A 22,150-nucleotide genomic window follows, 5' to 3' on the forward strand; every position below is an offset into this window, starting at 1 on the left:
CCATTCATTCATTATAGAAACCAAGTAATTTGGGCTGATTCCATTCCCATGGCATTGTTGGACATGTTTCTCTATCCCTCATCTTTATTGTGAATTGCTGGTTAAATTTAGTGGCTTGCTCTGATTTGAGTCTGATTGTGGATGGTGGGGGAGGGCAAGGGCAAGGATACTTTCTAGGTATTTCATTTTATTCTCATCAGGAGTAATGTCTAATTCATTTCCCCCCCACTACCCCCTTCCTCAATGTTAGCAGCCATTGAGGCTTATTGCCTAGATTCATTAAGTCATTACCGTATATTCTAAATGATATAATTCAATTCTCTCATTTCTTCTTTGTTTATTCGTTGAAATAATTCTATAAGAACTTGCCCCGGGCTGGGATTGTGGCTCAGTGATCGAGTGCTTGCCTAGCATGTGGAGGCACTAGGTTTAATTCTCAGCTCTGCATATACATAAATGGATAAAATAAAGGATCATTAACATCTAAAATTTTAATAAAAAGAACTTGCCCCTCATCAACCATTTGGTTACCTTGAGATACTTTTGTATAAAAAAAGGTAGGAAAAATGTTTTATTTTTCCCTTTATTTACCAATTTTAAAACTCATCATTTGGTTCCCTACCATCCAAAATTGATTAATTGATTGACTTAAAAAATACTTGATGTTTTTCATTTTGTTGCAGTAATAATTTTTTGGCCATTCAAATTATCCCATCTTTGGCCAGTGAAAGCCAAATAACTGTTTCCTGAGTTCTTTTCATATGATTCTTGTGGTAACTTTCTGTTGCTGTGGCAAAATAGCTGAGAAAATCAACTTAAAAGGAGGAAAGATTTATTTTGGCTCAGTTTAAAAGGTTCCGGTTCATATTCAGCTGGCTCCAAGGCAGAAGCATCATGGTGGAAGGTGTGGCAGAGGAAAGCTACTCACCTCATGGAAACCAGAAGCCAGAGAGAGGCTGGGGATAAAATACACAAAATATGCTCCCCATCATCTATTTCTTCCAACTAAGCCCCACCTTCTAAAATTTCCACCACCTTCCAATATTACCATATGCTTTGAACCCATCAATGGATTAATCTATTCATAAGGTCAGAACCCAGGTGAGTCTATCTCTTCCCAAGAGCTTCTGAACATTGATGCATTGGAGACTAAGCTTTCAACACAGGAGCATTGGGGCACATCCCAGATCCAAACCACAGCAACCCTCACAGATGTTGGGAGCATCTTAGTTTTATGACATGGCAATGGTTACAGTCCATCTTATACATTTCTTACAGCAGATTTGGAATTGGCTATTACTCCAAAAAGCCCAATTTCTTTCTTTTTTTTTTCTTTTCTTTTTTTTTTTTTTTTTGGTACTGGGGATTGAACTCACTCAACCACTGAGCTGCATCCCCAGCCCTATTTTGTATTTTATTTAGAGACAGGGTCTCACTGAGTTGCTAAGCACTTCATCGTTGCTGAGGGTGGAAAAAGCCCAATTTCTTTTACAGGACATGGTATATAAAAGACACTCTGTGAGCATACTTATTGCTACTGGTTTTTTCATTGTTTCTAAGTCTTTTAAGCAGCCCAAAATAGAAAATATGAGATTTCTTTCCAAAGAGAAATTATATTAGAATTATATATTTCCAGTTCAAGATTAGGACTGTAAAGTTGTACATAACTTCACTGATGTTAGGTCTGAATTTCCTTTATCCCATGCCAAAACTCTTTGTTTCCAGTAGAACAACATAATCACTTGTTTGCTTTGTCCCAAAATACACACACAATAGTCTCAAAAAAAAATACCACCAGAGTCACCAACAGTATGATTAGTGAAAAAATTTGATTCAGTTTGTTTTTAGTATGTATATTCTACTAGAAGTGTATAAACTTATGTTAACCTGTGTGTGATATCATTTCTATCTTTGTGATTTTTGTATTAACACTGGAAACTGCTGATTTCAAAGTGTTTACATGATTATTTCTAATTTTCCTTTGTAAAGTGAACAAGAGATTACAAATAAGAATCATCGTGGGATTTATTATTACCTTGAAGAGTCATAGTTGTATTCTCAGTATGCTATTGCCTGTTCTTTCTTCTTAGACCTGACTCAGACTATTTCACATTTTTATTTATTTGTCCAAGAAATACCTAATTTTATATAAATGTATATATAGAGATTATATATTTATATATATACTATATACATTCTCTCTCTCTCTCTCTCTCTCTCTCTCTATATATATATATATATATATATATATATATATATATATTATTCGTGTGTGTGTGTGTGTGTGTGTGTGGAGAGAGAGAGAGAGAGAGAGAGAGAGAGAGAGAGAGAGAGAGAAAAGGATTGTGAGAGTCTATTCTTTGCCAAACATCATGCTAGATGCTTTTCATATGCTATATAATTTAATTTCAGGAGAACCTGTGTACTTCTGAAGTACATAGTATTATTTTGTAACCAAAATTGGGACTCAGAGAGTTTCCTTTGTCCAAAGTCACAAAGACATTACATGGAGAGGTAGGAATTAACACAGAAGATCTATTTTACTCCAGTGTCACATGGACTAGCTCACATGGACAATGTCACATGACCATCCCTGTCTTTAAAGAGTTAATGCATTGTTTAAAATAGGAAGAACAAAATGCAATAGTTCAGGCAAGCGAGGCATTGATCTGCTAGGACACAAAAGAAGTGACATTTCGCCAGAGTACCAGGAAGAATCAAGTTCAGTTGATTGAAAAGGGAATGCACTCCATGTCCAAAAACAGGGGTAAGCAGAATCCTGTAGGTAAGAGATTGCAATGGGTTCTTGAAATAATAGGTCATTTGGTTTGGTTCAAGTTTAGACCGAGTAGGGAAATAGTCAAAGATAAAACTAAAAGGGTTGCCTGAAGTCCCACTTGGAATCTGACTGCCATCCAGAGGCTTTAAGATAGTTTGAGACTTTGGAAGGTTTTGAGCAGAAATGAGACACAGTAGGATTTGATTCCAGCCACTTGACAGGCTCCATCTAACCCCAATCCTCCTCCTTAAGGGACTCAAGACAAGAGCCAGCTACTTAGACACACGTACCTCATGACTAGTTGCATGCCTACTGGCAATTTCCAGGCAAACTTGCATTTTCTTTGATGTTAAGTCTGAATCTCCTAACATCTGTACTTAAGAAGCTACCGGAACTTTTGCCAAATTAAGCCTTCCTGTTGGAAGTAGTCCCACGAAGCATTGCACTTTTGAACATCAGTGGTTATACTAAAATTCTCAGATATTAGCAGAGTCTGATGACTTGGCATAACCTGCTTGTTGAATCTTGGGGTCAGATAAGTCTGGGAATATTGTGGCATTTCATGGGCTTCTTAACAGAGCTCTGCTAAAAGTATGCTTACCAATTTAATTACTTTAATGATTATGGAAGCAACAGAAAAGAATCACAATGGAAGAGATTTGGGCAAAATTGAGTTCATATTGGATAAGGACTTTTTAGTATAGAAATGAATTATATCTCAATTATATACAATAGACTCTAGTTTGGGTAATTTCGATAGATTAAGATCTTCCCTTTGTTCAGTATTGAAATTTAAAAAAAATAACCACTTACCATGATATTCTTGTATATACCCCTCATGGGAATTTCTAACATAGTAAATTAAATCTCCCTATTATCCCATTTTATAAGAAAGCATGAGATTAGGTAGTTAATGGTAACTAAACTTTCTCTTCTTATATGACATTTGCTGTCTTAATTGTCCTTCCAGTGCATAATATCTAAGTCAAATGTGGTTGAACTCTGTGAAATCTATTAGTTATGGATCTCTTGAGACTTGAATGATCTGTAGCCCAAAATGTAGATAAGAAGTGTCCTCATTATTCTTAGTATTCTCTCCCTCTCCTCCCTCCCACATTCCTTCCCTTCCTCCCTTCCTGCCTCCCCTTCTTTCTTCTATTCCTGGCAGGTGAGAGAACAGAATCTTATGGATAACTATGGCATTGAGTCCCTCCGTAATCAAAACCATCCAGTTGTTGGAGGTTTAAACCTAAGTGAAAAATGTTTGCTGGCACGTCCTTTTTAAAAATTCCCTTTTTTGCAGAAATAATTTATCATTGTTAATGTCATATTTACAGATGAGGTTATGCAATAGGCATCATTTTAATATCTTAGCACAATGCTGCAAAATGCAGTAGAAAATAGATAGAGCTATTGTCCAGGAGGTTCAGTGATTCCAGACTCTATTCCTCACAAATTTTATCTGACATACATGATGATTATAGTCACGTGGAGGGATCATTTCAATGGTCCCCATAAGCTTAAGTTTTTTCATTTTGTGCTAGTGTAAACCCAGACATATAAACCCATGATATGCGTTTGGTTGAAGTCATGGTTCACACTCTGCTACACTTTAAAGTCACCTGGGGAGCTTTAAAAATGTATCAGTGCTGGGGCCCCACTCCCAAAGATTAGATTTAAGTGGTCTGGCTGCAGGGTCACAACAGTTGTGGAAGGGGAACACCATTTATGGAGAACCTGTTTACCCGCCAGCCCTCCATCCTCCAGGAGCACAATTCCATTGTTCTATGTGAATGGTTCTCCCTGTATGTCTGCAAACTCGGAGGCTTTAGAGACAGGGCCCAAGCACACCTGGTTTCAGAAACACCCCGGGTGATTCTGATATGCAGCCGGAACTGGGAACTACTGGTGTATAGGATAGTGTCAACATTAAGAGCCTCCATCAAGAAGCCATGTTGAAAGGGACTCAGAATCTTATTCTTACTTTCTTTTTTTCTTTTTTGGGGACCAGAGATTGAACTCAGGGGCACTCGACCACTGAGCCACATCCCCAACCCCATTTTTTATTTTTTATTTAGAAAAAGGGTCTCACTGAGTTGCTTAGCACCTCACTTTTGCTGAGGCTGGCTTTGAACTCGCGATCCTCCTGCCTCAGCCTCTAGAGCTGCTGGAATTACAGGTGTGAGCCACGGCACCCAGCCCTCTACTACTTTCTAGTTGAGTAAACTTAGTGAAGTCATTTAACTTCTTGGAAACTCAATTTCTCAAAAAATAAAATGGGGATAGTAGTACTTCATGAAATTATTTTTTTAAAGGACAATCTAAGTAAAATGCTTGGCACAAAGTTAACACTGAACAAGTCACTGTTATTACTTTAGTTACTAAACCAAAATTTCCATATTAGTCTAGACTTCTTAGTTCTAAGTGACAGAAATCCAATTCAGATGACCCGAAGCAAAATTGGGAATTTAAGTAAGCCACAAGAAGACTGGAATTGGATCTGACTTCACAAATTCCAGCATTTGAATAACGTTATGATACATGCTTGTTCTTTCTCTCTCCCCCTCCCTCTCTCTCCCATTCCAACTTCTTTTCTCATTCTGTCTTCATTCTCTGGGACCAGCTGCCCTCTTAGGCTAAACTATGACCACGGACAATTCAAGACATACCTTTACAGCCTCTTAAACACAGAAGATCTAAGGAATTCATCCTGTTCAATTCAGCTGGGAAAACCAGAGTGACCCAACATGGCTGCTATGTCCATCTCTGTGGTCAGGGATTAGTCAAAGTAGAAAGAAGTGCTACCATGCAGATTTGTACAAGAGCTACCTTTAAAATTTCACTATTGACACCTGATTCAAAATATATAAAACACTTAAAATCTCTGCTGTCCTAGGGTCTCTTGTCAGATGAGCAAGATCCCAGAAACAAGCAAGAAGATCTCTAAATTAAAACACTTAGTGTCTGTTCTTCATGACCCATATAGTAATCATACTCTTAAATGAATTTTTTAACAAAAGAATTTGTTCACTTTTCAGGTATAGTTTACCTGAGATACTCAGATTGCCGGGGAGATGAGGAGTTGGGTCAGTTCCTACCTTGCTCCCAGCAATCTGCATTACCAGCATCTGAAGTGTCCTCTCCCATCATTCCCACCCCAGTCTCTTTTTACCCAACAGGTGGGAAAACATAGTGAAGTTACTTATGAGAATATCCTCTATGCTACTTTACTGTGTATGGTTGGTCTCCATGAGGAAGGACAATGACAAAAGGCCTAGAGACACCCTTTAGCATTTGAATTATCTTAAACCCTTACCTAAAAATTACAGTGGAGAGGCAGCAAGTGTCATGAAAAAGGAATAGGATCTCTCACTTTCTTATTTTTTTTTCTTTTTAGTACTGAGAATTAAAGTGCCCAGGGGCACTTAACCACTGAGCCACATCCCCAGCCCTTTTTTATTTCTTATTTTGAGAAAGGATCTTGCTAAGTTGCTTTTACTAAGGCTGGCCTCAGACTTGAGATCCTCCCGCTTCAGCCTCCTGAGTCACTGGGATCGCAGGCATCACTTTCTAGCAATGCACTTTTAACATGTTATTTAATTTCTTGGAGATTGTTTCCTGATCTGTAAATGAGATGAATATATTCTGGGCTATTGTAAGAATTGAATGTAATTGATAAGTGAAATGTATTTGAAAGTCAATTATACTCTACATGGATAATAGTAAGTGATTTTTCAGGGTTTGAGGGGAAGTTTTATATTTTAAAAGTTATTGAAAAGGACTAGTTATGAACATACTCTTGTGTATTTAGACTCAGTAGGGAGGATGACTGGGTGTGTATTTGACTAACCTATGAAACATTTCAAAGGATGCACAAAAATTGGCATTAACTGACCTTTGGGCCTTTAACCCACTTTGTGATTAGTAGACCAAGTTCAAGCACTGCCGGCATTCACTCCAAGCCACCTGCTACTGTCCTCATTCAGTGTGACCTTTCTTAGGAAGGCAACCTGACTCACTTCACTGTAATGTGGTGCAACACTTCAGAGAAGGAAGCAAACAAGAAAAAAAAGGCAATTATTACCAACATTACTAGCTCTTCTATTTCAAAGGATGCCACTGGGGAGTTTGAAGTCTCTTTGCAGCTCCCATTCAGCCAAAGTACATTGATTATGAGTCAATAAGAGTCAGTGGGGAGAGTATCTGAATGAATGTGTAAAAATACATGGCCAAGGACACAGGCTGGCACTCTAACTGGCTCTCACAAGCAGCATCTAGTTCTGAAGTACGCATAATGGACAACTGGATCTTCTCTGTTGGCCAGAAGCCTCACCCCAAATAATGATATTAACGTAGTATTTATAAAAAAAATAAAATAAAGCATACAGTATGCACGTCTCTTGCCTGCAAATGGAATAATTACCTCTGTAAGCCTCTCTTAATGTTTAAACTATTTAATCAAAACACCATTACTCTCCACATGAAACAAGAGCATTTTGAAGGAAGGAGCCAGTCAACTCAAGAAACCTTACTTTTTAGGAACAGAAGATGAAATAGTCAAAAACTGCCTATGTCAAATAAACATGAATAAATAAAGGTGAGCCAGAGATTTTATATAGTCAAAAGATTGGCACTTCAACATCACTAAAATACAGGGAACAAATTGATGAGAATATCTCGGAAGTGAAGGAACGTTTTCTTAATTTTTTTTAACATCTGGTTTTGGAACCAATTTTACTTCAATTTCTGCTAATATAGCTGCATAAATGGGTGATTTATACAGTTTATGTATCCCATGGCAACATAATCTTTTTCTTCTTTCATTCCTTCCTATCCCCCTCCAATTTTTTTTTTTCTTGAGAGAATCAGGAAAAGTTTCCTATTTCTCAACTGTTGGATCTATTTATGAAAATTTGAACTAAACAGTTTAGCACAATTAAGCAGGATGCCTTATTCATCAAACCTTCATTTTTCTAAGACTCCAATCCTGTCAGTCACCAGAACTCCTGTGTGAAGTGGAAGCCGCGTTTCCGTCTCCTGGCACACCACATCTGGTGACGATTACAGAGGCACAGCAACGCCATTCATGTTGTGGCGTATGTCTCCTGTGCCTCAGTTCACAGGCCCTTGGGGTCATTTACAAAGTGTGTGATTTTTAACTGTCCTGGAACTCAAGAGTTTAATTTTGCCTGAGAATGTGTTTATATGCCTTGTAAAAGAACTAGTTATTCCTTTTGTTTTCCCTTATTATCGTGTGTGTGTGTGTGTGTGTGTGTGTGTGTGTGTGTTTTTCTCCAAAAAGGAACCATACAATAATGGGCACAAGGATTTTTTTCTACTTACTCACAAACCTTTCTTGGAAGTTGCTGCTATTTATTTATTTACTTACTTATCTATTTATTTATTTCTGTTGCTAGTAGTGCATTTCTTGGCTTCTCTTGGATTTTTCTGTTCTTTGAATTTAGTTCTGACTTCATACCTTCATGTTCTTCAGTCAAGCGTCAGGTCAGATTTCTTAATATGATATTGCATGTAATTATGTTGTTGGGACCCTCTCTGCAGCTAGGCCCTTTTTAAAATCTCTTCCTGACTAGTAAACATATAGCAGTTCATCTTAAGCCATATTATTCAGGAGTATCTAACACCTGGAAAAGTGGAGCTGAAATCTTCAAGTCATCTATCCAAGGATTTCATTTCTCTAACTTAATACCTGGTATATTTGAAATCATTGAGCATTTTTCCCATTTTCATGCACATGTTTAGTATTAGGTATGCATAACCATCAGATGGTTATTTTTTTTACATTTAAGTGAGAAGTGCTGCTTTTTGACATTGTGAGGATCTCTTATTAATATTATGGATAGTTAAATGAATTCTACTAAAAGAGCTACCTGAAGAAGTTATTTAATGGCTGAAAAAAATATCTAGGAGAAAAAGAGATTGAGACTGAGGTTAAAGATAATGGTAGTTTCATCCATGGTGGTTAATGATGTTTCTTAAACTTCAAATATCAAGTGTGTTGTAATGCTTGATTATCCTTCATATCTAAATGAATTACCAGCATATTGGGGAAAAGTGGAAATGACCTACAAATTCTTTAGTGTTTACTGAAAAGGAGCATCTTGGGGCTTTGAGGATTCTACAGAAGAGGGGAAACTGTTAAATTTTAGGCTGCCTTGTCCTTCAAATGGAAAAAAAAAAACAGGATGAGTGTGTCTCTTCTCCAGCATTAAATTTAGCATTCATTTGCTATTAAACTCAAGGATATGTGAAGGAAGCAATTTTAATTGCTTAGCACTTAAAAAGGCTGCTCTACTGTTCAATGAGTTAGAAATATTTTGAAAATTTGTATTTAGGGCCATACATATTTACCTGTAATAACATTTTTGCTGAATACCTCAGAAGTTTATCCTCTAGAAATGAACATTTAAGTGAAGATGGAAGGGAAATGGAAGCTAAGATTTGTGGAAGACCTACAATGTGCCACATACATGACTATGCATTATTTTTTCTACTCCTCTTAACATCCGTATGCATATATATTGCTGTCTGTGTTTTCTGGATGAGGAGACTTGGGGCTAAGACCTAAGGAGTATGAGGTGGTCAGAGCTGAAACCTGCTGTTTTCCTTCTTGGCTGTCTTTTCATCCCTGAGATTATGTTGAAAACAGCAGAGTGGCCACTTCTTTGCAGTCAGTGCAATCTGACTCATCAAAGACACGCACCCAAACTCACCACAGAAATCCACCTGGGAGCTGACTTATCTGGAGTTGTGTTTAAATTATCCCATACATCAAATAATGCTGCTCTTCTCTCCAGTTTCCGCTTTGTCACCAGCTTAACATGTCTCAAAACTCAGTGTCTCAGAAGAATACTAAGCATGTTGTCTTACGTTAATCAAATATGTGCTGTGCTGACTGTCTCACAGTAATTAAATTGAGGATAGCTAAATCAAGAATCCTTCAGGATGGCATTTGAGGTGTGACCTATGTCTGGTGTGGGAAGAGCCTGTCTTGAGATTTTTCTAACACAAAAGGAAAGAAAGCCACCTCTAGGTACCCTTCAGAGTCCTTTCAGCTCATCCCCACAGAAGAGGAATCTAGTTTTCATGAGAGTTTTTAATGAACCCCCTTATTGGACAATTAGTCGAACGTCCAGAATACGCATACCTTTGTTATTTATTTTTCCATTTATAGTTATGTTTTAAGGCTCTATTTGATGTTGTTTGCACCCCTAGGTCATAGTAAATGACCGGGATGGCTAATAGGCTGGCTTCCACAGGCGCCTGCTAACGACTGCCTCATAAATATTCAACAGGGGCATTCTGTGTGAAGGGCTGGGGAATGAGGTGACCTGCCAAGTCTTTCCACATCTAATATCTGTGATAATGGCTGTAAATTACATGGGACAGAAGGAATGGCCTTGCACGGTGAAAAACCAAAAGGGAATCAAGATGGCCTGTGGCTCCTAGCACAGGAAGGCAGCCACAGCACCCCACACACCTGTCCTAGGTGTGGCTGCTGAGATCATGGGTCTCCCCACCTAAGAAGCAATACCTCTCAGGCAGTCGTGACCACCCTGAAGAGGGCCGAGCTCTTCTCTTTATTTGAATCTTTGTTATAATGATAATTTGCATTACATCTTGAATAGTAAATTAAGAAATCCAAAACTGAATTTTAAATTTAAAAAGCTTTTCCATTAGGAATCCAGTTGCATTAATTTCATGGACTGAAGGTAAGCTAAATTAGACCAAGTTTGTGCATTCATTACCTTGTTCTAATCCTCGATATCACAAATGCAAAAGGCTGTCATTAAATCTGAGAACTGACAAGAACTGGGATTTCTCAATAATAGGGTTGAAAGATTAATTTGAAAAGATCTCACTTAAAAAAACACAAAAGGTTATTGCTAACATGAGATATTTTATATTCACAGTCTGTATCTGGTTTTAAAATGCCTATTTATAGTATCTGTTTTTTAAAGGAGTTATACATTTAGAGCACCTGATCAAATTGTAATATTTCTAAATTATTTATTCTGGTGATATACAGGCACAGTTCATAATATTGGAAGTATTTCTTGATTATCAAGAAATATTTCCAGTTATTAAACATTTTACATCCAAACCAAAGCTAAAAGCAAAAAGAAATGAGAAAGAATGAGCTATTTTTTCACCCTCTTTCTTCATTAATATGTTTTTGAAAGAGAAAGTACCTCTTTAACATATTTCACACTTTCTGTGTGTCCTCAAAATACAAATGGCGAAGAAGAAACGGTAGTGATGTAAACAGTGGTAGTAAATTTCATCAAGTATAGTTACTTTTCACCAAGCTAGTTGTGAAGCTGCTAGTGGGGTAAGACTATAAATGTTTCATCTTTGATCAATGGAATTTTTAAAGAGCTATATTCCTTGATTCATGCATCTGTAGCAGATTTTAAACATCTGTGTTCAAGATGACCATTGGCTTCATTCAATACAAGTTGTTTGGTTCTATGTACTACATTTTTAAGTCCCAAATAAGGCTTTTCTAAAAAGAAATTTTACACAAATTGTATAACCTAGAATAGCTTTAAAAAAACAGCATATGTGATTTCACTATGAGTTTTCCAATGTTACTCAGTTGTTGAAGAACTGAAACTTACCCATTTCAGCAGTGAAAATGAGAATAATTGAGACGTAAGTGCTAGAGCGGCTGGTAGCAAATGACTCTCTTAGAATCTCTGCTACATGGGATCCTCACTTCCTTGTGGGATCTTTATCAGTCTATGGGAGATTTTTGCATTCAGAACATGTGGTCTGTGTTTTTTTTAATGATACTTTTTTTAATTATACAACTGGTTTATAGCATTATTTTTATCAAACGTGACTAATTTTAGCTATAGGTAGCTTGAAAGAACAGCTTAATTAAAACTACTACATATCCAGAGAGAAAAGAAATAGATTGTTTCTAGCTTAGCTGTAAAATAGGAAGTCCAAGCCATGCTTGAAATAACTTTTACAGATGGTCCTTCTATTAAAAAAAAAGAGAGAGAGAAAGAAAGAAAGAAAGAAAGAAAGAAAGAAAGAAAGAAAGAAAGAAAGAAAGAAAGAAAGAAATTATAATATTACCACTCTTTAAATGCCTAGGCAGCTGTTGCCATTAAGAAAATTGTCCTGCTTCTATTTCTCCTACTGTGTCTTCGTGTCTTTCCCCAAAGCACAGGCCTCGCTGCATTGCTGTGATGGGGTATAGTCCATAGTCTTTCCTTCAATCAAGGCCAGACCTCAAGCTGCAAATTCTGCTGTTATCAGAATAATCTGCTGATTCCTTTTCATCTACTATAAGACACAGTTTTGTGTGTTTTTTTTTTCTCCTGTGGGCATAAAAACAGTAGCTTTGTTGCAAGAGAATCTGAAAAATCTCTGGATCTCTTTCTTCTTAAGATCTGTGGTATTTTTGTTGTTATTCAGTTGGTTTGGTTTGGTTTTTCCAAAAGGTCCCTTCTGAAATTTTGTTTGGTGACTCCTAATTTAAACATTGACCACCAACTCTGTTCCTCTGAACTTAGGATGGATGGAGAACGAAGTATTGATCCCTTCTCTAACATGAAGTGGCTTTTGGGAAACACTTACCTATCCTTGGACCAATAATATTTAAATGTCTCTTGTAAAGCTTGGTACAAGTGCAGATTCCCGAGTCCCACACCCCAAATACTAATGTAGTAAGTCTGGGGTGGGCCTCAGAATCTTCATTTTCCCTATGTTTCCCTGATGATGAAGATGCAGGGCATCTGCACACCATCTTTTGAGGTTGCTGGGACCCTATTTCACTCATGGAAATGACCTATTGTAACCACTTTTGAATTGCATGACCTAGGCAGTATTTTTTCCATGTTTAATAATATGATCAGGTTCAGGACCACAAGGAAAGCAATGAGGCCACTCCCTGAGAACAGCAGCTTGGCAGATGCAGAGACATTCTGGAACAGAAGACAGAGTGAGTTCCAGGGCCCCGTTGCTCAGGATCCAGCAGTATTGTGCAACTCATTACCACGACTCGCTCTGCTAGCCTGTGAGTGGAGATAATCATCTTCGCCTCCTACCCACGTAATGCCAATGCTCTGACAAACGTTGAGGCACAACTTATAAAAATAAGCCAATTTCTACATGGAGGTGTAGTTACATAAGTAACAGATTTCCAGAAACCAAACACAAATAGGAAACCCAGCATTTTTCTTTCTTTGTGTTTTATAATCATTTCCCTCCATTTGAGATGATGGCTTGTGAAACCACTTCCTCTGAGACTTTCCCCATAACTGTGTCCTTTACCTTCATCCTATCTCCTTCATCCTGTCTCCATTCATTTCTATAAAAGATACAGAGATGGCAGATTAAGTGTCATGTTTCCTGAACCACCCTCTAACAGGGCGTCCTTGGAAATATTACATTTCCCATACTCAGAACCCGGAGGTCAACCATATTTGACTTGCTGAAAATAACTACCAGCTGCTGAGGCTAGCCTGGGGTATCGTGTGGGATAAAAAGTCAGGTTCAACCACAAAACCCTCCTAGTAATGAGTCAGTGTGTGGGTGCTTCTATCCAAGACCTCATCTGAGAGCAGAAGGAGCTGGGTAGGGGAGAGTTTTCAAGCAGTTCTTCAGAATGAGAATTTGGGCAAAGACACATCTCTTGCTAGAGAAACTTTGCTCATTGTTTTGCCTACCTCAAACTCTCCAAACGCTCTGGTATTTATCCACATCAGAACAGAGCATCCAAAGTCCATGCCCTCACGAACCTATGCTTTGTCTAGGACCCAGAATGCCCCTGTGGTTGAACAAGTTAGATTTACTACCCAGTGCAGTAGCAATGCTGGAGGACACGCAACCTGGGGAGTCATGAGGCATCTCAGAGAAAATGTGTTAGAGAGTCCTAGAGGATGTGGGTCTCACTTCTAGGAGGGTTTGGCGAGAGTCCAGAGAAGTAGAGATTTGCTCTATATTGGTGCTATCAGGAAGCAGGGACAATTCTATGACTAGGTATCTTAATAAATTGCACCTGTAGGAAGGGACAATCAGATAGATGCTGATGCTGTAATTGGTAAAGAAGCAATAGTCACTCGTATTACTCAGAAAGGGGATGTTTAGTACTTGGTGGTTGGCATAGTGGCTTTTTTTTTTTCTAAGCTTACACAAAATTATGAAGTGGCTTGCTTTGACTCACTCTGTCACAGTTGCAGAGTGACCTTGTCTGATGCTGGCGTTCCACAAGATTAGGTGTGTGTCTGGCAGGGCTTCTTTAATAATACTGACATCTACCTGTAAATGTCAGGCTAATTCCCAGATGCCAGGGGCTGGTTTCTTCTTCTTTTCGATCAAATATTTTTGTAGTATAAAATCAGTTTCAGGGCAGTATGATTTTTCATGGTGAGCATTTCAGGTTTTCTTTGTGGTTGCTATTTTTAAAAATTAATCTTCAGCTTTGCCATTGTTCATTTATGAGCTATTGATCTAATTTCAAGGTACATGTCCTTAGCATTTAGGAACCTATACATTGGGAACATTTGGGGATTTAGAAACAAATTTGAGAGCAAAGAAAGACTTCTCCCATGAAACAGTGGATCAGTAAGGAATTTGTAAGGAAGGAAATGGTGGCCTAAGTCCACAAGAGATGGTGGGGAGGGAGGAGACTGAGAAGAGTTTGAGAGAAAGAAAATATCAGGCTCATCTGAACTTCTTACCATACTTGGAGAGGCTGAATTATCCTGAATATCTCTAGAACCAATCACCAGCAAAGCCCATGATTCCTTCCACGGCATTATTTATGACTGTCTGTATGTACTTACCTATGAATCTGTTGCACCTATTTGACACATAGCACTGAAAACATGGGCTGCTAACATAAAGGACCAGCTATTGTTTCAGAAGAATCCTTTCTTTCTTATTTTTTTTTTTTGCTATATAACTAAGGGGAAAATATGTGTGATGAAAACTCCAGTAGAAAACTGTGCAATGCAGTGATTAGTTTTAACACCTACTGCCTCTGAAATCTGCCAGAAATCTGCTGTCAGCTGTGTTGTCCTCAGAATCATAAGGTTTAAAGGCTAAAGTGTTCATTTTCATATAAACACAGAATGAAGCCAGTGTCTGAGGGGATACATTCATTTCCTAAAAGGCACTTCTACAGAACCAGCTAGGTGAAAGGGAGCCTTCCTCCAGAAGAGTGAGGAGAACCTAGCTGTGACACTGTGACACCAGTGGCACAGGTAGCCGTGGAGATCGAACTCCTGTTTGATGTTTCTTACCTGGACATGAAGGACAGTGACACCCCCTCCCCCCTTCTTGTGCTCTTTGTAAGGACGAGGCCTCCTGAGAGGTTCAATCACCAGAGTCTAAAATCTTTATGGAAAACCATCCACCAGTTATTTCTTTGCCTTCTACTTTAAAAAGTTCTGTCATAGTCAAAAGTCCATCTCTGGCATAACTAGCATCAGAATGGGGATAGTAGAGTCCTGTTTTGTTGTATCCTAAATCCTCTGAGCTGGTGTTCAGGGTAAGAGTCTCATTGGGTCTGCTGCATCACAAACAAAAGTAGGGCACACCCTTGGCCAGCCCTGCCCCCTGTCAAGGGGCTGGGGTTCTCTTTTTTCTTTTTGTGTCTTTTGAGAATGAGCATTTTGAGAGCAAAATTCTTCTCTGATAATTCTTATAAAACACTTTTGTACTTGACTCTCCAAGGACTAAGAATTGGACACATAATTCTCCACTCATTTCTCAAGTGTCAAGAGAGAATTGAGTTTAAAGGCTTCAATTCCCTCTCAGGTTGCACTACCTGGATGAATTAGTATTCAACACAGCTTTGGGAGAATCTCAGATGATTTGCAGGTCTGCAAATTGTTCCAACCCATAATGAAATCTCAGGCTGAGGAAATCACTAAACACTTCCCAACACGAGCTTTTATCCCAGAGGTCCAGATATCTTGGACCAATTCATTTATCTGCTTTCTCTGCCCGTCCACGTCAGCCAGCCAAGGGACTGCTTGGGAAAGTCACATACACACTACCTTGGTGCCACTCCAAAGTCATAGCCTCCAGTTTTAACTTGGCCCCCACTGAAGTCTCATAATCCTGCTGTGTGTCCTCAGTCAGCTCCTTGCCCAAGCTGTCACCATTGATGTCATTCCCCAGCTTTCCAGCCTAGCAACATAGCACACTGTAGAGCATCATCCCCCACCCCTGCCCACCCCAGCCAAGTCCATCCCACCATCTGTTTCCACTCTTCCTTTCAGATGCAATAGGACATGTGTCCCTCATCTCATCCAGGACCATATTCTAGGTTCTATTCTGTCTATGTCCTCAAGGGCCTCAAACTGGCTCTTATTTCTGTCTTATATATTCAATTCTCTGTCTTCACTTAAGTCTTTCCTTCAAAATATAAAATATTTTTTGTCTTCTCCTGTAAATATACATAATGCCTTCACTTGACTCCATGACTCTCTGGCTCCTTCTCTTCCAGATAAGTATTTCCTCTCTCACTGATTCTTCCTCTTCTGAATTCCACCTGAGCAGTCTACAAAACTCTAGGCCTCAAAGTCCTTGTATGAACTCAAAGGTCCTGCTTTGGGCCAAAGCAAATGGGCCCATTCTCTCCTTTCCTTACTCGGTTTTTCTGAAGCACTAACATGGTTGACCACCATCTTGAAACCTTTCACAGAGCACCTCTGTCTTACAACTTTTCAACCTGTATGACCTTTCAACTTCATGATGGTGTGAGGGTAATAAGACTTCAGTAGAGATCACACTTTGCATTCTGAACTTTGACCTTTTCCTGAGCTAGGGATATGCAGTACAAATTCGCTCTCAGTGCTGAGCTCTGGCAGCAAGCAGCAGCCCCCAGCCAGCCAGAGGACCCCAAGGGAAAATGATATCTACAGTGTACTATGTTGCTAGGCTGCAGTGTTGGGTAGGTAGGTGTGTTAAATGCATTTTGACAACCTCAAAAAGGGTTTATCAGGACCTAACCCCACCATAAGTGAAGGAGCATCGTACATCTTTGGTTTCTGTACCCTCCTCTCCTGGGATTTTTGAACCCCCTTTCTCCTTTCCTTTTGAGTCTTCTGTCCTTATTCCTGACCACTAAGTGTTGATATGTTGCATCTTGGACTCTTCTTATTCAGCTTGCCAACCCTGGAAGCTAATTCTACAGATTTCCAAATCTATATCTACAAATGTTATATCCCACATAGCTGCTGTTACCACTTGGAAATCCTGTAGGTACTTAAACTAAATATGCCCCAAACCAAACTTTTATCTCACCCCTCTCCAACCTGTCTCTAGGAATTACCGCCTGGTCCCTTGAAGCTGAAGCTTGGTACTCATTTGGACCTCTATTCCTCACTTGGCCTTCTTCATTCAATCTGTCACTGAGACACATCACTCCAGCCCTCATAAACGAAGCCTCTCCGCTGGTCATTGTGCGGGTGCCTTAGTTACAGCACACTGAGTCCTCAACACTTCACCTCTGCTGGGTATCTTTCTAAAATGTGGCTTCCCAATACTTTCAAGGCAAACTCTTGAGCACAGCCTCTATCTGCCAATCTCTGCAGCCTGACCCTTTACCAGTTTTCCATGGGGACTCCTCTCTTGCCATCTAACATCCTACTGGAAGTTTCTTAAAGTTACCCAATTATTTCACCATTATTCATTTCATATTCTGCCTCCTCTGCTTTTAACAGTCTTCCTTTCTGGTCCCTCTGGCTAATTTGTACTTGTCTTTAAAGGCCCTGCTGCCAGTAGCTTCTTAACATATTTGGATGGGATAGGAAATGTTGCAATCATTATTGCTGCCATTTTTGCTTGTGTCCCTACCTTTAGTGTCTTGGACTCTTCCTCTGTCTCCAGGGTAGTCCTAGAACAGCATTCATCAGATTGTGCTGTGATTGGCCACTTGCTCTTCTTACCAACAAGTTCTCAATTTTACTTTTCTTACTTACATTACTTTTCTTAACTCTAAAGGCATTCGGGTTTCATTTCTGTTTAAAATAACAAAAATCATCTACAATTTTCCAGTGAAATGATTTTGGTGGTGAGGATAATGGTGATGATGATGATAACTACATTTATTGAGTTCTGTGTGCTAGGAACTTCCTGAATATTTTCCATTATAATCCTATTACTAATCTCATTTAATAGGTGAGGAAACTAAAGCTGAGAGAGATAAGTACCTTGGCCAATTCACATAGCTTTTGAGTTGGTGGAGCAGATCCAGAATTTGTGCATGTGGAATGGTACTCCAAAGGCTAAAAAGATAAATAAATATTATTCATGTTCTGACACTAACTTATTTCTGTTACTCTATGAGAGACAGCCTGGAATGGCAAATCCACATAGTCATTATAAATATACTTTTCATTGTTTGAAATTCAGCCTTTGAATAAAACAGAACTCTTCCCTCAAGTTTACTTCCTAGAAAGGGGAATAAGATATGAACATAACTAAATAACTAGGAAAAATATTATAAATGCTAAAGCTTACAAGCGCTTTGAAAATTGAAAAGAGAAGTTTTAAACAGATTGAGGAATGCTCAGGAAAGTCATTTAGGAGGATAGAGCCTCAGACATGTGCCTGAGTAATGGAGTCCCAGTGGGTGAGGGTGGCAGAGGGCTGAGCACTGCATGGGTTTCGGGGTTGCTTGCAGGGAATCTAACAACAACATCTTATGACCTTGCTTCATGGCAAGAGTAAAACAAAGGCCTGAGTCCAGCAGAACCTTTTGTCTACAGGAAAGAAAAGAGTACAGTCCCTCTTGACCCAGAATCTCTTGCTTTGCTGTGAGGGCATCTATGGCAGGAAGGAGGTAAAGCCCAGGAAAAGTATAAACTGGCATATCATATGCCTCCCTCCTAGAACCCAGTCCATTCCTGTATTAGTCAGTGTCTTCTAAACACAGCCACTTCTGTGGCAATGCATTGAACCTGTGGAGTGGTCACTTAACAGATCAGGAGAGGGTCCTGCTGTCCTGGGGCTTCATGTTTGAACACAGTATAGTTCTTGTCTTGAAAGGGTTGTCAGTACTCTTTTCTTAAACCACAGAGTTGTGTAACTCCTGCCCAGAAAGCAGCTCAGTGCCCTTGACCCTTCTCCTTCTCAGAAGACAGCAAATACTTTTATTTGATGAATCTGTTCCCTTATTTTTTAAGTAAAAGAATATTTTATGGATGCATTTACTTAGGGAAAATAATTAATGGTCATAAACAACTTGAGGTTGGTAATGGCCAACTCTGACATGACTTCTTGATGAATATGTCAACCTTAGTCTCTCTTCTTTTCGTTTATAAATATACAAAGAATTGTTTTTAAATGCCTGGAATGTTATTTTTTGATGCTTTGCATACGGAAGATGCTTAATAAATTGCATTTCTGATTCAGTGTACACAATTGTAAATATGCCTGTGATTATAACTCTTATTTTCTCTTCTTACTTTCTGTCAGGAATAAGAGAGGTCAAGGTCCCTATAACTAACACAAAATTTAATTAATGTAAATAATCTTAACAACTACGTAATAGCCCCATCTCAGTGGCTTAAAACATTTAGTCTTCAGCCATTTCACAATGCAGTGGGCTCAGTCTGAGAGAGTGCTTTAGGGGAGGGACTGTCTACCTCACAACTCTTCAAGTTCCAAGACTTCTTCTATCAACTGGCATTGCTGTGTTGTAAGCCCTCAGAGCCTGACTATAAGGCCTCACACATAACCTCTGCCTAAATTCCATTGACCAGAAAAAGTTACATGCTCCATCTAAGCTCAATGGAATCAGGAAGGGTATTAAGGGAAAAAAAATACAATGATTTATAAATCACTTATCTCTGTTACAGTCTTTCTCCCCTTATTATTCTAGTTATTCTGATTATTTTGAAAGTTTCAAAGTCTCCTCTCCCTTCCCAGATATCTAGAGGGGTCTCATAATAAGTTGGTGGAGAAAGCTGGGGATACAGAGGTGGTCAGGTCTTCCCAACTGTATACCATCCACTTGTTCCTTGATCATCTTTCTGTAGCTGCTTCCCATTTAATTTAGTTCAAGAACAGTAATTAAGGTGCACTGTCCTATATTATGGGGAGACAGAGACAGTCTCTTTACCCCAGATGCCCTATCTAGGGGGGCCTCTTCTACCGTGGCATGTCCTAATATCAACTCTGCTTTTCTCCCTCTCGAGCTTATCCTGAGTCCTTCACTTTCCACACCAGCTATAGACAACAACTCTCTAGTGGTTCCCTCCAGAGACACTCTGTTTCCAAACCTTCTGCAACTCTCCCTAAAATTAATTTTGAGAGATCAGTCTAGGTAACATAGCCCAGAAGCATACTCTTGCTCGTATTATTAAAGTTGTTTTTAGATTGTATTCTAAGACATGACACAAATTAACCTGGGCAGGCTAACCATGTACCTGTGGAGGAAGAAGATTCTTTGGTAACTAGGAGAATGCACAATATCCCCAGGTTCCCTTTCACACATCTTCCATAAGGGGGAAAAAAAGAATTTATGCAAATCAGACCCCAGCAACAGCCATTGGAATCCTATAATTCCTCAAAGACACATAAGCTAAATTTCACCATGATCCAAAGGGGTGTGTGTGTTTAGCATTTAAATTTAGAGAAGTTTTTTGTGGGAAAGACTGACTTAGGCCTGTTAAATGTAAGTTTAATTTAATAAAACAAAGAGATGTTTTTCTTCCAGATGCCAAATTTCCCAAGATGAATTTTCTGGAAGAAGTCCCTCAACTCCTCCTCTGATCATTTTCTATCAGACTTGGAGGAGACAGGTGTTTTGTTTTGATGGGCTCAACTCCACCCTTGCTCATTTGGGTTATAGTAAAAATTCTGAAAATATGTTTTTCTGGGGAAGAAGTTTTTCCTAGTGCTAAATTCCCACCATGTCTGAAATGTTGTAAGGGAAGCTCTAGTTGTCCTTAAGCAAAGGATTAAAGAAGAGAAAAACATATTAATGAGTGCCATAATTCAAAACCTCTTAAGTTGTTCCCAAGTGTGGTGAGACTTTCCTGGAATATCTCTGAGAAATAGATATTTTAGATCTTGCTTTAGCATAAACAGGAAACTAGTCTCCAGGAAGTTCCTCCTTATAATTCCTTTACAAGTTTCCTCCTAGAGAATTCCTAAAGTACCTTACTGAACAGTGATGCAGATTTTCTAGAGTTAGAAATCTATGGAAGAATGGAGCTAGTGTTTCCAGTATGTTTACATGTATGGCCCCCCGATATCAGCTAGCTGTTCACCGACACCACCAAGACCACCACTTATTTACTCAGGGATAAACTGAACAGCAATGCAATTACATTGTCCTTCATGGAGAAAATAAGAGTATGGCTATTATTGTCAAGGAGATTAAAGCCCAGACATGAACACTAGAAGCTGGAATCCCAGCGGGAAAGTAAGCTCCATGAGAGGCAGGTTTATTTGGTGGTAAATCCTTAGTGCCATGAATATGCTGGAAAATGATAGAATCCTCAAGAATTATTTGTTGAATGAATGAGGATAAAACTGCACACAGCACTATACCATCGAGTATTACAGATGTGAGAACAGAAGGAGGTCAGATAGAATAATGAAGCCTTTGTGAGTTGATCTGAGCCATGAAAACTTATATCGAAGAGTGTCAGGACCAGGTAAGGAGCAGATGAGGGAAGTAACAGAGGATGGACTGAGCATGATGCAGTGGGAAGGAGGATTTGACTGATCTGAATAATCACATGGTGGATGGAGTAATACAAACCAGCAGGTCATTTGTGTCCTGGCTGTGCCATTGTTCAATAACTGATAAAGAACCCCTATTTACTATCTATAAATTGGGAATAACATATAGTACCTACATATAATAAAACCAGGAAGATATTATAAGGTGAAAAGTTATCCACTTGAAGAGCTATTTAAAAGATGGTGTTATTATTGTTGGTATTGATGGTACTCGTCACATTCTGCTTGGCCTTTTGATTCTGGTGGTTCTCTTAAAGTGGGGAAAATGGTTTGTAGAATGGCCCCAGGATGTGTGTCTGGGAAAAAATAAGGGAAAAAATGAAATCTAGTGATTGGTTGCTTATTGACAATTTCCAAATAAGACAAGTAGGAAATTTCTCTTAAGAGTCCTAAATAAATATTAGAAATGAGCTGGGCATGGTGGTGAACACCTAAAAATCCCAGAAGCTCAGGAGGTTGAGGCAGGAGGATCACAAGTTCAAAGATAGTCTCAGCAACTTAGGAAGGCTAAACAATTTGGTGAGACCCTGGCTCAAAATAAAAATAAAAAATAAAAAGGGCTGGGAATATTGCTCAGTAGTTTATCATCTTTGGGTTAAATCCCTGATACCAAAAAAAAAAAAAAAA

The 22,150-nt window shown here is 38.9% G+C and overlaps 1 protein-coding gene across 2 annotated transcripts in view; it reads left to right on the forward strand.

Annotated features, from left to right (window-relative positions):
* The window catches only part of Cpq (carboxypeptidase Q), a 437,300-nt gene that overhangs the window by 362,028 nt on the left and 53,122 nt on the right, over positions 1–22,150 (forward strand). The window contains exon 8 of one of the 2 annotated variants that reach the window (XM_048782833.1): positions 7,286–7,389. The exons of the other annotated variant lie outside the window; for it this stretch is intronic. Within the exon in view, the coding sequence (XP_048638790.1) occupies positions 7,286–7,374 (89 nt within the window). The 3' untranslated portion in view covers positions 7,375–7,389. Of the gene's footprint in view, positions 1–7,285; positions 7,390–22,150 lie in introns of those variants that run through there. 2 annotated transcript variants of the gene reach the window in all.

This window comes from Marmota marmota, unplaced genomic scaffold (assembly GCF_001458135.2).
Source record: "Marmota marmota marmota unplaced genomic scaffold, marMar, whole genome shotgun sequence".
NCBI lineage: Eukaryota > Metazoa > Chordata > Mammalia > Rodentia > Sciuridae > Marmota > Marmota marmota.